Consider the following 16,978-nt stretch of genomic DNA (forward strand, 5'->3'; position numbering starts at 1 on the left):
TTATTTTCAATACTATATTTATATACTTTATTTATCAGTTCCAAACTTTTAACTTAACTTTCAGTTTACTGAAAAAGTGGACAAAATGAAATTTTTGTCCGGGAGGTTTTTTTTCCTGGAGTGGACAAAATAGGACAACCCTGACTCAAACTGTGTTGTTTATAACAAAACTGTTGTTTATGAAAAAAAATTGTTTCTCAGTCACTAATGTTATAATCTTTTCGAAAATGTTACACAAAATATCAAGACTGTGAATATGTTAATAAAAATATCACAATAGAATTAGTTTATATAACCTTTTTTTTTACGAAATTAGAAAATTGATAATTCTGAATTTTTTAAGTGAAAAAAAGGCATTGTCGAAATTCTGAGTTTCAACAAGAAGGTCAGCTTTAAAAATCATGAATAGGTACTCTAACTTATTCAATGAAAAATATTAAAGGACTTCGAGAGATTCTGCCCCCCTCCCCTATTCTGGATATAAAACATAAAACATGTTTTGTGAGAATTTTTTTTTTTTTAAATACCTGTAAAATTGAACATCTTAAATCCAGGGCCGTACTGACTGCAGCCTTAGAAACCAGGTAACGGGTCCCCAATGTTCACTTTTTTAAGGATCTATTCCCCCCCCCCCCCCATGTAGGGCCAAGTTGTATGCAATGGATTGGTTTTTTTTTTTTAACAGTAGGAGTATCCCAAAAGTTTGGAAACACTTGCCAAAAATTTAAGTTTTACTTGCCAAGTTATGACAAAAGCAACAAAAAAAAAAAAAAAAAAATCCCAAAATACAAAAAATAAAATTCCATTTTTAGCAAGAGTTTACTAACTTTTGTTTCAACCTAGTAAAAATGCTAACTGCTAATTCTTAAATCTATTTTCCATCAGTAGTATGAAACCGAGCAAGGTTTGCTGAAATGATTCTACATTGAAAGAAAAGCCAAAAAATAATGAGAACACTGCTAAAGAAACACAAAGACAGTCAAAATCCTTTTGTTTTTTAATAAAATATACTGCAATGTTTACATAAGCAAGTATTTGATTCTACAACAGGCAATATCTATGATAAATAAAATAGCTGGATTCATGAAAATTTAGTACCAAGTCATGTGATAAAAGTGTAAGTTTCAAGGAAAGAATACAATTAGATAATACTGATGAAATTCACAAAATTTCACTATTTTAGATAATATTTGGGGAAGCTAAGACTAGAATGCCACTGATTCTTTTATTATTTAACTCAAAAATTTTATTGTGCTAAAGCAAATAGTTTTATTAAACTCACAGTAGAATATGAAGTATAACATATTGGTTAATAATGCCTAAAATTTATATTGGTATATTTTTTATATTCTGGGCATTCAATACTTAATGCAGAAGGTTCCAATGAATTCAGTATAACAACTTTGGAAATACAGATAAAGTTAATTTGAAACATTAACATTTCCATTTAAATAAACATTTTGATGGGTAACTTAATGTTCGGTAAATATATTTTAAGTATAAAGGAATAAAATTTATCTTTTAACATTCAAATTTGTCAATATCCACAATAATATGGTTCCATAAGGTTGGAAATAGTCAACATTATTTATTAGAATTCGCATTTTGTAGGATCCACTTTTGGAATTGGGATACATTTTAGATAACACATGGAAATACTTCCTTCAAAAGGTTTGAAGTATACAAGACAAAGATGTAACTTTAAGAAGTTGTGCAAATGGAATTCATTAAATTACGCTTATAATATGCAAATTAATTGTTTAAAAAACTTCATTTCCTTAATTGGCACATCTACCCTGTGCAATTATTGCCTTCCAGCAAATAGAATTGGAGTTACTGCTAGCACTACTTAAGAAGTTTTGTTTTTAAATTAGTTAATCGTGTAAAAGTTAACCAAACACAAGGACGGAAACAAAGGGGGGGGGGGGGCGATTGCCTCTCCTTTGAGGGACGCTGCACTGGCAAATTTTACAAATTGAAGTCTTAAAATGCAAATTTTGGCCATATTTGAAGTTTAGGAAAGAAATGGGGTGCCAATTCGAATCTCCTTCTTGGAAATTTTTTGAAGTTTCAAAGATACAATATTATACGATTTTTCGCAATGTTTGGAAAAAGGAGTATGTAGATTTGCCCTGGTAGATAAAAATGTTGTGCTGCCCCCCCCCCCCATATGCAGAGAATGTTTTAATTAAATACGTAGGTAAGTTAAAAAATCAACCACCCTCCACCTTGAAAAATTTTTGGATCCGTCCTTGACCAAATACCACTATTTTATATTAAAAGCAAACTCATATAATTGATTGTTTTATCCAAATTATAGCCAACTGAATTATGATTGGATGACATACTACTTAAATGCAAATTTCGGATTATTGCATACTATTTAAATGACTTACACAACATAAATGCATAAAAAGTTAATAAATAAATTCACATAAAAGTATTTTTTATCCGACAAAAGATTTACTGCAACAAAAAAATTAACGTTACAAGACACAGCTGATTAAACTGGTATGAATCACAATATTTTACTTTAAGTCCAAATAAATAAAATAAAATTTTAAAATTCTACATTCATTTATTTTTGAAAAAGGTATGTCAAACATGATCAATACAGATAAGTAGAGATGAAGTTTTCAATAATGTTTAAAATTTATGTACGCTAAAGTATGCATTGCAATTTTCAGATTTTTTTTTTTTAGAGGGAGGGGATAGAAAAGTTTTTTTTACAGTAAAAGAAACTTTTTTTTTCCGTCCATTTCAGGATAAAATACAGAAAAATTGTCAGGCAATTTTTATTGAATACCAAAAGAAAAGGAAACAAATATCATCTGAAGTTCTTTCATGATTGACATATATCTTAGGGAATTAAAATGCTAAGAAACAAATAAAGAAAGTCATTGAAGGAAAAACAGGTTATAAAGCATTTAGTGATTAAGTGCTTTTTATGAGTTATAAGTATGCATAACATACTATATGTAATGGTTGAAACAATTGTAGAAAAAAGAAAAAGAAAATTTTTTATTGAAAGGAAAAAAAAGCATGCATTTTTTTCTTTCCATTTTTATTCACCTGGTTACTTAGTGTTTCAAAACAAAACAATACAACTTCTGGTAAAATGGTCCCAATTATAAGAAATGCTAAACGTTGCAAATTTCCAATACATAGAGCATTCCAACAAAGAAAAAATTATACCTAAAAAGGTGAGAATTGTACGAACTGATATTTAAAATCCACCTATTGCTAACAAAATGTTCTTTTTTTTTGGAAGCACCACATAGTGAGCTCAGACAGTAGGCGTGACATTGTTGCAAATGCAACACGTAATGAGTACCCAGCCACTTATGAGTTCCCATATTGTCACAGAAAAAAAAACTAAAGAAGAAAAGTACAAAATGATGAAATTGCTAATTCCTATAGCCAGTTCTGCTTCCCCGAGTACTATTGGTTCCTCTAGGTGCAGTACCTCCTCTTGCTCCTAAAATAATGAAAACAGAACATTGACAATGCTTACATTATTATTACAGTGCTAATTGCTAATCAAGGGGTCACATTCAAGGACACACATATGGGGAGGGACAAGGGGGCTTAAGTCCCCCCCCCCCCCGCGTAGAAAATGAGAACTTTATTGCTTTTAGTACTTTTTCTTTGCAAAAATGTAAAAACATTTCTTATACAGCCATTAATGAATAAGTTATTGAAAAAAATCAAATTTTGATAACTCTAATCTGTACTGAAATCAGTTTCTGGGAGGAAAATATCTGAGCCACCCCCCCCCCCCTTTAAAATTTTGCATATGGGTACCCTTGGTCACATTACCTTCATATATTTTTTTTTATTTAAATAAATTATGTTATTCTTTGAAACCTTAGCATGCACTCTTAGTTAGCAGTCAATTTATTTCCTAAAATTTAAAATATTGCTCACTTTATTAAAAAAAATAGGAAATATTAATTTTTTCAAAAAATCTTTAAGGCTTTTTTTGTTTTTGCACTTATTTAAAAAAGGTTTCTTGTTAAACAATCATAATAATCTTCTCTGAAAATCTGTGCATTCATTTGCTTATATGGTTATTAGAAAATTTTCTGCAATAGATTATGTAAAAAATCTTTAAAAATTTCTTTAAAAAAATTGTTTTTTAAGGTATAACATGCTCTAAACATTTTAGTCTATATATATAAAAATGAATGTTTGTCTGTATGTATCCATGAACTCAAAAACTACCTGGTAGATTCAGCTGAAACTTTCACCGTTTGTTATTTTTGGTACTGGGAATGTTTTTAGACCAGTTCAAAAAAAATCCGATCGATAGTTCCTTTTTTATTCCAATTTAAGTCACAATCCATTGGATAAATACGAATAAAATTATCGGCTGCAGAAATTAATTCGCGTGAAAGATCTCATTGATAAGAAGTTAACTGTTGCCATTTTTCTTGAGTTTGAACAAATAAATTATTTCTTTACTGTTTTATGACTTTTCATGCAACGGGGGGATTTAAAACTTTTTCTATTTGATATTTTTAGCGATTGATTGATCTTGCAAACTGCGTGAGTACAAAATTTGAGTATAGTCACGGCTTCACTTGATACCTGGACCGATTATTATGAAAATTGCTATATATGTGTATTTTTCCACGGAGAAGGTGCATAATATGCTCATTGAAGCCACTCCCCACCAGGTGGCACTGCAGAGTAGCAACTTCTGCCCCGTTCAACCGATTGTCATGAAAATCAGTATAATGATGTATTTTTTTTGTTGGCCTAGCAACGCGCGTCGGGTACAGCTAGTAATTTATAAAATTACTATCCAATGCACAGTTTTGTTAAATATATTATCCTGACAGCAAAAAATATCACTTTAAAGCTGTATCTTTAATAGAAAAAAATCCTTATGGATTCCTATAACATGAACACACACACAAAAAAAAAAAAAAAAAAAAAAAAAAAAAAAAAAAAAAAAAAGATTATCAAGAAAAGCAATTTAAAGTTATTTGTTTGCATAACTACTTAAATATTTGAACTAAAGCTTTGAAACTTTTCTCCAGCGTTTGGAATATGTTTTAGTTTTGAAAGAAGAAAAAAAAGATGTTTGGTCATTTTTGAAGTACTGTAACCCCTTAAAAACTACCATTACAGTAAATTTGATAATTATTAATATCACTGAATTCTAAAAATGAAAAAAGGAGGTAGGGAGGCAAAAGTATAACAAACAATAATGGATTTCCGGTGTATAATCACACATACAATATACCTTTATTATTTCAGCAGACATCGGAACGAGACAACGGCGGACATAAATTCAACTTTATAAAATTATATAATTCAACTTTATATTTTAAATACAAACTTTTAAGTTGAAATATTATGCGCTCAATTGCTTAAATTTACCAGAAAAATCAGTACTAACTGAAAAAAGAGAACAATGATTCAAAATCAAGTTTTCAAAAATAGGTAAGTATATAAACAGACAAAAGTAATTTATTTTTTAGTTACTAAAATAAATAATAACAAGCTAATCTGAGGAAGTACATGCCAAAACAACTTCCAATTGCCAAAATAGTAAAAATATTTTAAAGATGCAAAAGGATTCAAATCTCAGAAAAAAGGAGCAAGTTTTTTCGAAGCATGTTTATCGTTGGCAGTTTCCCCCTGATTCCCATAAATAAATTTATACAACATTTACTAAAATTAAACATAAAATATGCTAATCTAAGTTAGCATATAGTAAAATAACATTTGATTGACCAAAATATTTTCATATTTATAAGATGCAAAAAGACTGAAATCTCAAAGCAATTTTCTGCTAAGTAAGTTCAATGTTGCAATGATTCCAAAAATAAAATCCTTTATTAATTATTGAAATTAATCTGAGATAGCATATAGGTCAAAACAACCTCCAATTGCCAAAAATATAAAAATATTTACAAGATGCAAAAAGATTGAAATAATCTCAAACAAGAGAAATAAATTTTCACGAAGCACTTTCAATATTTTACATGTTTTCCATAAATAAATTTATTTATTGTTTATTAAAACTAAAATGCTAATCTAAGGAATGTTATATTATGTGAAATAACATCCAATTGCTCAAAATGTTAAAAGTAATTACAAAATGTAAAAAGATTGAAATCTCAAAAATGAAAAGCAATTTTTGCTAAATCCCAGTAAGTTCAATGTTGCCATGGTGCAAAGAAAGGCTTTTTTATTATTTATTGAAATAAACCTTAAACTATAGTAGACCCTCATTTTACGCGGGTTTATTTTATACGGATGAGTTTGAGTTTTATGCGTATGCGGCAATGCAAACAGATAAAATTTTCCCCTCTTTCAAAATCCAAACTCCTAAGGATTGCAGATTATGCATAATCAACTGCATTTTGGCATGCTAATAATCAAGCTTGGGCCACTGGAGACATTTCATGCGATTGGTTCCAGAGCTCTTTCCAGAAGTTAAGTTATTAAACTCACACAGTTCAGAATTCACTTTAAGAAGAGCTTTTAGGAGTGAAAAAGGCGTCCAAAACCAACGAGGACACCGACCTCGGTGACGCTAAACCAAAAACGTTCACATTGAAAATTTTGAGCCATTCCTAGACAATAGAAATGATCTTTCTGATTTGTTAGTGAAGGAAGATTCTATCACAGAAATGACGCAAGTGATCATGGATGCGTTAATGCTCAGCAAATTAGAGAAAAATTAATGACTGCCAAAAGACTGCTCCTCTTTATAAACAGGACACGAAATTAATTTATGTTTTCTTTATACATGTTGTGCATAAAAGTTATAAGTACACATTAAACTAATTATACAATTAGTCATCACTAAGATGAAGTATTTTGCTATCTATGGAACCAAACCCCTATTTTAAGACTAGTATTTTGTCTCCATTTACGCGGCATTTTCGTGGAACGTAGCCCGCACGTAAAACGAGGGTCTACTGTAAGCTAATCTGAAATAGCATATGTAACTTTCGAATAGCCTAAAAACATCAAAATATTTGGATGCAATTAAACAGAAGCAATCTTTTGCAATGTTGCAGATCAAACACATATTCCAAAAATTGCACTGATGAAATATTTTTGTAAATTTTTAAGCACATTCTAATGATTTTTTAAAAGAATTCATGCACTTCTCAAACTTTATCAAGATTTTCTAACACTGAAAACCTTTTTTTTTTTTTTTTTTTTTTTTTGTTCAAAATAAAAGGAATTTTTGGGCAGTTCGCAAAAAACTAGGAATTTTAGGAAAACTAGGACAACTACTACACCTGCAGAAAGATAAAAGGAATAGGTACTGAAAAAATTGTAAAATTATTCTGTCTGAAGTAATAAATACAAATTTATGTAGTTAACTTTAGAGTTCATTTTCAAACTAGAATAATTTTTATAATTCCTAAATGTTAAGGTTCAGTTTAAAATATGTTACAATCTGTGATGTGTTTGTTCTTTATTTAATACATGAAGAGTAACTTACTGTAACATTGCAAGATTAGAAAAAATAATTTACTCTAAACTATTGAAACATCACACACGCATACACAATATAGTGAACTCTCTATTCTGAACACTCATGAAACCGAACAAAAGTGTTCAGATTATGGGGGTGTTCACAAAAGGGGGGAGACTGGATAATGCATGTATATGTATTCTATTGCATTAGTGGACTATGTTTAGTACTTAACCCAGTGAGCTATACCAGTTACTGAGATCGAGGTGCTAAATTTTGGATTGGTGTCTAGTACAATGTCTAATTCAACTCAGAGGAGAGCCTAAACTCATTTATTTTATTCTTCTTCAATTCAAAAAGCAGGTTTAATACCGCTATCGGTACAATACCTGAGGGGGGGGGGGGGGTAATCTGTTTTTGCATTGTGTACTCTCATACAAGGTATGTGTTACCTTCCAAGTGAAAATGTTTACGGGTGATTATCAGCCGCATTTTGCGTGAAGGTAATCACACCTTTATAGGTCTTGAATACAACTTGATACAATGTTTTTATTCTTGAAATATAGTTCAGTGGCAGAAACATCAGGCTTACATTACCCATCAATCATTGCGATAAAATTGTGAATGTATTTCAGGCTTTCAATTTAATTCATAGGGATTCTCGAGTACTAGTTGGGAATATTTTCAGTATATCAAGTGGTAATAATTGAAGGGGGTTAAAAATAGCGTTCATAGTACTGGGGTGTTCAGAGAGCCTATTTTAAATCTATGGAAATTTGCCGGGACCATCAAAATGTGTTCAAAATATCGGGGTGTTCACATTAGGGAGTGTTTAGATAGAGGGAGTCCACTGTATACAGAGAGGGAGCGCAGCTCTGCTAATAAAAGTCGAGATCACAAATGCAACACATTTTGTATTCAGAACAACTTATTAAAAATGATTTTTCTTTTTTTAAATCTTAAAAGGTTTTAAATCAATGATTTTTTTTTCCTTTTTTAATCACTTGACTTGTATACAAACTAACATTACCACAAACTGAACTTACCTCCTCTTGCACTTAACCCTCTCTTTAAATTGCTACTATAGCTTGAAGTATCGGTGTAAGTGTCTCTACTTATATAAGCTTGACTGTTATTGGTACTTTGGTAAGCTATAAATAACAAAAGTATAAGCTCATTCAGATATTTCTAGCAACTAACTATTGCATTAAAAAGTGTCTCCCTCTTCCCTTCAAGAAGGGACAGGAGTGAGAAGAAGAAAAGGGCAAAACAGGATATTTTAACAGCTTCATCTTTAAAAATTGCTTTTTATGGTGGTTAACCCCTTAATGATCAAATAATTTTCAAGAAAACAATTATAAAAGTATTTTTTATATAAGAAAATTATACAAAAATAAGTGTACAAACATGTGCATGCAATTTTTAATTTTCAATATTTGTTAGATTAAAAGTTGAATTAAAATTTTATGAAAAGCCAACAAGCAAGCAGCGAAAATTTAAGAAATACGTCTTTTAAACATTAAAAGAGAATTTTATTGATCTTTTGTGTAAAAAAATTAAAGATTACTAAATTTTTCTTGTGTGGTAAATTTCAAAGCATGAGATACAGAGGCCAACATCACAATCTGGACAGTAGTATCGAATTTCCTTTCTGCATTTCTGCAATTACATTTAAAATCTGCAATTACATTTAAAACTGACTGGTGCTGCTATCTGGTGTATAAAAAGAGAAATAAAATTTATTCTGGGCAAAAGAAATGAATTGGTTTTTATTGGTTCGTCGCGTTAATATTGCACACACCCCAGCACGGCAATATCACGGGCACGAGAAATGGAGGGCGAAACCCCAGCCCGTCATTTTTACTGGAGCCAGAGGAAAGGGGTTAAAAAGCTTAAGAAAAATAGTTGAAGTACTTTTAGTTGAAATAGAAACACAAACATAAAATGCAGTGTTTTACATTACCCAATGAATTTACAGTCGAATCTCGTTATCGCGACACCCAGATATCATGGACACTCCGGACGTCACGTCACGTTTCCAAAATCCGGAACTTATGCCATTCAGTTTTAATGTTACGTGGCTCTGGGTTTTACAATACTTTTTTTGGGGCAACTCCAGTTACGATGACACTTCGAGCTGCGCAGATTGGATCAAAGATTTCTTTGCAATTGAATAATTTTCCATGAAATAATGAAAACATCTGAAAATGTTTGTTGTAGGAACTTCAGACTCAGACAAGAGATTTGACCAGGCATGACACCTCATAAATGGTGGGGGACGAGTAGATAAGTTCTGAAAGGTACAGGTTTCAGACTTTGACAAGAGGGAGAATAGAAAGGAATTCAAAGCGGGTGGATTTATAATACTGGACAAGGGAAACAGCAGGAGAAGAGAAAGACCATAGCTACCTCAAGCTGTAGGTGGTCATTACAAGCTTCTCCCATGAAAGAAAGAGAGATAAGATCTCCTCAATACACAACTCTAAAAAGTGGATAAAAGAATTAGGGTTTTTTTTCACTTTCGAAAGGTGGGGCTGAGTCAAAATGCAATCAAATTGCGGACAAAAGTGAAGAGTCTTGAATTGGTTTCTTTCTTGCTGATAATTTCGTGGAAAGGAGGAGTGTAAAAATGTTTTTCGAAAGTTTAGCAAACACTTATTGGAAAGTATTGTAGAATTCAAAATAATAATAATAAGTGAATTTTTTTTTAAAAAAGAATGTGTTATATTCACCAATAACTCAAATTTACATTAGTTGAATCTATTTAAAAGCAGAAACACTATTAATTTCCTTATTAAATCGAGGTTTGACTGTACTTCCATTTCCTTACTGGTAAATTTTTATTTTCATACATTTTATTTTTATTTATTTTCCACAGCATTTATTTTTATTATGTTATTTGCTGTTCATCACTCTTTCTGCTCCAATTGTTAATCTTTAAATTGAAGTTCAATGAAGATACTTATAAGCAGAACCTTACATACTTTGGCATATTTTCACTTTTTAAAGATACAAACACAAAATATCCCCCTATACCAGAGGTTCCCAGCCTTTCTTGGCCCGGCAAACTTCTTCCAACATCAGAAGAAAAAAAAAATTGGCAAACCCCTTGTGCAGCCATTAAGCAAAAAGTCAAAAAAAAGGGGGGGGGGGGGCCACACACCACAAAATTTCGGACAATTTTTATAATTTGATGTTGCTTAGTAGTTCATTACACAAACGAAAACGTAACTGCAAAATGTAGAAGTACAAGCATTGCTACGAATTGAAATGATAGCTGAAAATGAATGCAAAACAAATTCTATATGTATAAAAATAAAAATAATTTAAAAAAAAAAACCCCACTGGTTCTTTGTTAAGCTTCAGTCAACTTTCAAAAGACTCAGGGGCGGATACAGAAAAATCTTTTGGAGGAGGCACGGGAAATTAAACAGCCCCCCCCCCCCTTTCGATGTTTCATAACAAAGTTTTGACGACTTTATTTTTAAATGTGCGTGTTTTTTAATTATTATTTTTTTTAAAGGATTCCTTAAGGTCAATGAATCTACTTCTAAGTACATGAATATTATGCACTAATATACTTTGAATATGGACAGAATACATCTTTAACGTTTCAAGTCATTTAAATACTAAACCCAATATAATGTCACCAAGATGCTAGACAATGAGCGGCTTTACCTAGGAACATTGTCATAATGATTATAACAAGAGGGCAAGGTTATTAAATAAACCCCATACCTCTCCTGAGTTTTTTCAAATTAATTTAATCATAACTTCATAACATATATAAGTTTCACTGAAGAATTCAGAAACTATTTCTGTGTGAATTTCAAAACAATTGTTGATTTGTTCTTAAAGCCATGATACAGTTGAGATAACATATTGATACTACATGCCGTTTCTATTAAAAATCATGGTTTTTCTAAGAAACTACTACATGATTTTCTTTCATTTTGCATCTTTTATTAGCTGAAAAAGAAATCAATCTATTATTTTGCAAATAGGTTCCTAGACCCAAAATGACTCTTTTAGGTGCGCCTACACATTTAAAAAAAAATTTTAATTATTGATTCCATCAAAGAAGAATTAATGAACGAATCGCGATAATGCAGTCTTTTGAATTTGAAGCCAATGAGTTAAATTTATTCTGCAACTCTGGGCCTCTGACTCCAGTAATACTTCTTTAGCAAACAAAAATGCTTTTATCAGGGTTCATACTCTATTTTCGATTTAAAAAATCCATGACTTTTCCAAGACTTTTTCATGACTTCAATAAAAAATTTTCATGACCTTGTTATACGAAGAGGAATAGCACTATTTAATATAAAACTTGCCAATTTCTGGAAATGAGCATTAGCAAAACTTCTACATGAATGCCTTTGCCTCATTGAAGCACTTACTCATAGCGGAAAAAAATATCAGTTTACACTTAAAAAACTAAACTATTCTTATTTGCCTTCATCATATAAATTTAAGTAAAGTAAAAATGCAGTGAATCGAATATGATGATGCTTAAATGTCTAATATGTTTGTTATAGACAGGCAGACTGATAATGAATGGGACAAAGGTTGAATTAGCATCAACTAAATTTCAATAAATTTGCTTCAAAACGTTGCCTTTTAGTGTCAACAGTGCATTTAATCATCCACATAACTTGACAGCATTTTGGTTCTGTAAAGTAAAGCTACATAGTTTAGTTCTTTATGTTTCAAAACTAGATATTTGTGTAAAAAAAACATTCAGTACTGAAAAAAATCTTTAGATTCACAAGTACTTGCTTTGTTTATTTATTTGCACATTTTCAAATGCAAATAAATTAATAGGTCCAGAAATTCCAGAACATAATGTTCGAGTCCTGACATTGAACGTAGCAGTCGGGCGTATGGATTAGTTTAGCAGGCCGTATGTATGAGCACTAATGTTTAGAGTATTAGAATTCCCCTTTTTTCTGTCTTCTATTGCCTGAATAAAGATCTTTATTCTCTAAAACCTTCAACAAATTAAGATAAATTCTGATAAATTTTAACTATAAAGTTTTTAAGGATGATGGAAACCAGCTTTGATGCAATTGAATTGCGTTTTTTGAGTGGATGTGGCAAAATCAGGAAAGTGCAAGTTCACTACTACAGAATATAAAACATAAGAAATGTTGAAAATAATAGGAAATTCAAAATGAGTAGTAAAATCACCTGGCAAATAAAGGCAAGTGGCTGTGACAGAAGTGAATGCAATGAGATTTCAAAATTCAGATTTGATTTTAAGATCGTTCAATTCTCCACTTTTAATAGCTTTTATGTGTTATATATTGTTATATCACTCAAGATTTCTAATGCTCTTTTAGATACTGTTACTTTCTCTTTGTCCAGGACATTTTTCCATGACTTGAAATAAATTTCCATGACCTTCAGTGAAAATTTCAATTTTCCATGACTTTTCCAGGTCTGAAATTTTCTTATTTTCTTTCCATGACTTTCCAGGATTTCCATGACCCCGTACGAACCCTGTTTTTATTCAAAAATATGCTGTGTGTGTGTGTTTTGTGTTCTTTTTAATTACCTACGTAAAAAAGTGCAAAGGAAAGGTCAGCTAAAAAGTAATAAATAAAATGGTGAAATTAAATAATCCTTTTGGGGGGGGCACGTGCCCGCTGTATCCCCCCTAAAATCCGCTACTGAAAAGACTCAAAATGAAACAGTTGTAGAATAAAGGATCTCAAAGTTTAGCTCAAATATCAGAGTTTTAGGCATTCACTAGAGTCAATATTTAATTTGCTTCTGTTTTTATCTCTGTATATCTTGAAAATCCTTTGTCACATACAAACGTTGTCCAAAAGGGTAATAAAATTTAAAATATCTTTTTCTCGCACAACAGTTCATTTATTTGTAAAACTGAAAGAAGAAGTAAATCAAAGAATGATCATTAAAAATACTTTTGTCAAAACTGTCTCAGATTAACTAAATGATCTTTTTCCTGAGAAAAAAACTAGAACCTCAAAATTTATGCCCTCTTGAAAAGGACTTGGAATAGGTAAGCAAGTATGCTGACAATTGCATCCAAAAATCATTGAATGGATAAATGACTATATGATAGTAAAAAATGTTTTGAACTTCATCTCAAACTAGTACGTTAAAGTTCCACCATTACAATATTATTCTCGCGAACACCCCTTAAAATCTTTCATGAACCCCCAGGGGTTCACAAACCAACCGATGCCCTATACAATCCATTGTTACAATGCTGTAGTTGCAGAGGGAGGACAGGACACCATCCTCCAAAATATCTGGTGTTTATGGTAAAAATAGTGCAAATGTTTTTTTCTTTTTTTTCTTCAAACTATCTTTTCTCTTGATGCCCAAAACATTTTCTTTTTTTTTCAATATATTAGAATTGGCAACAAAGACGAAAAGCCAGTTTAGGCATTTAGGGGGCTCTGATCAATGTAACCGCAGCTTAGATAATCGTTTCATAAAAAGATTCTATTGCTTTATATCATGGGTGCAAGTTTGGTGATGTGTTCAAAGAAAATATTTTTACCCCCCCCCCCCCTCCACGCATGTGTGCTCAACAAAAATTCTACACCTCTGCCAGCTTTGGAATTAGTGCTTCATTTGAATTTTAAGCTTTGACTCTTGTATCAATATGAACCTAGTTTTAAATTTGATATTTAAGCTGTTTTTTTTTTTTTTTTGTTCTTTTCTTTATGTCTGTGTGTGTGTCTCTTTGGCACTTTTTCATATTGTTGTTCCTAAAACCTAAATGTAGACAACTGCCATCATAGAGAAAGGGTTCTTGTGGGCTCTGTGGGAATAGCGAGCAACTCCAGCCTGCAATGCACTGAGTTGGAAGTAACAGAGCTACCTAAAAAAAGTTAAACGGCGAGAGTCTAAAAGCCACGCTTCCAAAAGCCCCCCCCCCCCCATGCAACTAAAAAAACAAGCCCATAAAATGGAGAGAATGTCGATGTAAATTCGTGGTTATGAAACGGTATGGTTAAAACATATTTTCAAACACCCAATTTCCCTTCTTTTTTTTTAAAGTAAAAACTGATGGAAAGTCCAATTTCTTTCCGTCCCGTCCTCCGTCTCCGAAATTTCACCAAGACGGAAATCTGTCCTGAGACGGAAGGTGTTGCACCCATGCTTTATATTTTTTTCCCCTTAAACTGATTTTTTAACCCTTAACCTTCATACAATATGATTCGCATAAGAATTATTAGAAATGGAGTTTAGTGTTAAAGTATTTGCTTTAACTTTAATTCTGTTAGAAGTAATTAGGAAAAAATTAAGATCTCTTCCACACGTCTTTTTTTTTCCTGACAATTTGCTACTTTGAATACGGGGAATTGACTGTTTATACAAAATAAGTATGATAATCTAACTAATGAATGCAGCAAACCTGTGTCATTTCCATATCCAACTTGATCAGAGCCTCTTTGATAAGCATTACTTCCACACCTTGATCGACTCTCCCTGCCATTACCAGTATCACGATTATTACCAAATGAAGCGCTTGAATTTTTTCCCATACTACCTGTAATCATAGAGAAAAATTTTGTAAAAAGACTATTTTTTTATTTATATATTACTCAGAACTAGAAAGTCGCCCGTCAAGGTATGACAGGTGAAAATTGCTTCTACTCTTCTACATTGGAACAAAGCAATTGCCTGTTTGGTGAGATTTTGATAGTTGAAATTTTAACCCTAACTCCAGTTAATTAACCCTGAACTCCAGCAGGCAGCGTTCATTGTTGACCATTTTATCGTTTCTTCATTCCCCTGAAATGACAGTGTTACCAGTAAAACTGACAAGTTACCGGATCAAGTTCAGCCTTGTCACAAAAAAAAAAGCCTTTCCCTGCATATTAAACATTACCAAAACATATTATCAAATTTTCGGCAAGTTTCAGTAAGTTCCCTATAGACAGGGCTAAGGCAGAAATACATAAAATACACCGCCATTTCAGTCATTCCAGCCGAGGACTGCAGTTTCGTGCCTATTAGCGCTCATCAGCATTAGCATAGGGAGCAAGGGTGCCTACATGGGGGGCCGAGAGGTGGCTCAAGCCCCCCCCCCTCTAGAAATGAGAACTTCCTTGCTTTCAGTACTTTTTTCTTTGCAAAAATGTAAAAACATTTCTTCTCCAGCCATAAATGAATAATTTATTAAAAATATCAATCTTTAATAACGCTAATCTGTGCTGAAATCGGTTTCTATGGGGAAAATATCCTGCTAAACCATGGGGAAAATATGTGAGCCCCCCCCCCCTTAAAATTTTGCATATGGACGCCCTTGATAGGAAGTGATTGAGCTGGAGGTGGAAAACCTCTTAAGGAAGCCAACAGTGCCAAACAAACCAGCAGCTTATAAAGAATTAGCACTGACCAGACGAGTGACTGAAGCTGGTAAACGCAAATTTTATGAGCTGGCGATATATTTCATGTATATTATCAAACTATCATGCTGCAGTGCGAATTTCATTGTTGAAACACGCAAGTTACTTGATCATGGGCTATTTATTTATATGAGGATATTGAATTCTCCGGTATTTTCCAGAAAAATGTCCCACTTAATTTACAAAATAAAAAGATGTTGTCAATACATAGGTTAGATATTCGAGGAATTAAGCTTTGAGAGCTGCAGTTTTAGTTACAAAACACTATATAACACCCAAAATAAGTTGAATGAATACAGTGAAATCCCTTTGCAATAAATACCAATGCAATGTAAGATCCATTTGTACGTAATGCCCTTTCAGGCTAGATTTAATAGCCATTACGTTACTGGAATCTAGGGTGGAGCTTAAAAGCTGTGAAAAAAAATCTGATTTTTTTCATGTCTCACCTTTTTATTTGGTTCCATTTACCATAAAAATGATACAGGCAGAACCTTTTAATCCGGGAACCAAAAAACCGGGAAACCAGAAAACCAACAACCTTTTGCCGATTTTTCCCGCCATTTTTTTAAAAATACGCATTTTTGGCAATTTTTGAAAAACTAAGCTTTTTTTTTTTGAAATACCTAAAAGAAAATGAGCGGTTTCTTAATAAATACCATATTACTCATCTATAACTCGGGAAAATATTTACAAAAACGAACTTCAAAGGGTTGTCTTTAACGCAGGGAAAAATTTCCGGAATCTTTTCTTGAACTAAAAAGTACACACGTAAGTCTAAAATTTTTGTGTTTTATTCCAACTGAAAATTAAAGAATTGTATATTTTCACATTATAATGCAAATATTTTATTGAATGGCCTTTAATTAAAACCGTTTAAAGCGGAAGTGTCGTCGCAAAAAGCGCGTCAAACACCGAGATTCTCGAATTTTCCGGATTGTTGATGGTGGAATCTAGACACTCATACACTATAAGAATCGCACAATTTACGTTCAAAAACTTGTTTCTTGCCCTTCCCTACATCCTCTTTCATTTTAAAACATCGAAAATTGGTGTTTTTCTTTCCTTTTCAAAATGAATGTGAGGGTCTCAGGTCTTATTAAATAACTTAAGTTTTTGGTGTTTAAATTATTCTTTC

General features: G+C 31.9%; 1 protein-coding gene across 3 annotated transcripts in view; it reads right to left on the reverse strand.

Moving 5' to 3' along the window:
* Window positions 1–985: 985 nt before the first annotated feature.
* LOC129229610 (caprin-1-like) overlaps window positions 986–16,978 on the reverse strand; it is a 48,334-nt gene continuing 32,341 nt past the window's right edge. For all 3 annotated transcript variants that reach the window (XM_054863950.1, XM_054863952.1, XM_054863949.1), the window contains exons 10-12: window positions 14,844–14,978; window positions 8,494–8,598; window positions 986–3,478 (exon numbers count right to left, since the gene is read on the reverse strand). In XM_054863950.1, coding sequence (XP_054719925.1) covers window positions 3,408–3,478; window positions 8,494–8,598; window positions 14,844–14,978 — 311 coding nt within the window. In that variant the 3' untranslated portion in view covers window positions 986–3,407. The remainder of the gene's footprint in view (window positions 3,479–8,493; window positions 8,599–14,843; window positions 14,979–16,978) is intronic.

This window comes from Uloborus diversus, chromosome 9 (assembly GCF_026930045.1).
Source record: "Uloborus diversus isolate 005 chromosome 9, Udiv.v.3.1, whole genome shotgun sequence".
Taxonomy (NCBI): Eukaryota; Metazoa; Arthropoda; class Arachnida; order Araneae; family Uloboridae; genus Uloborus; species Uloborus diversus.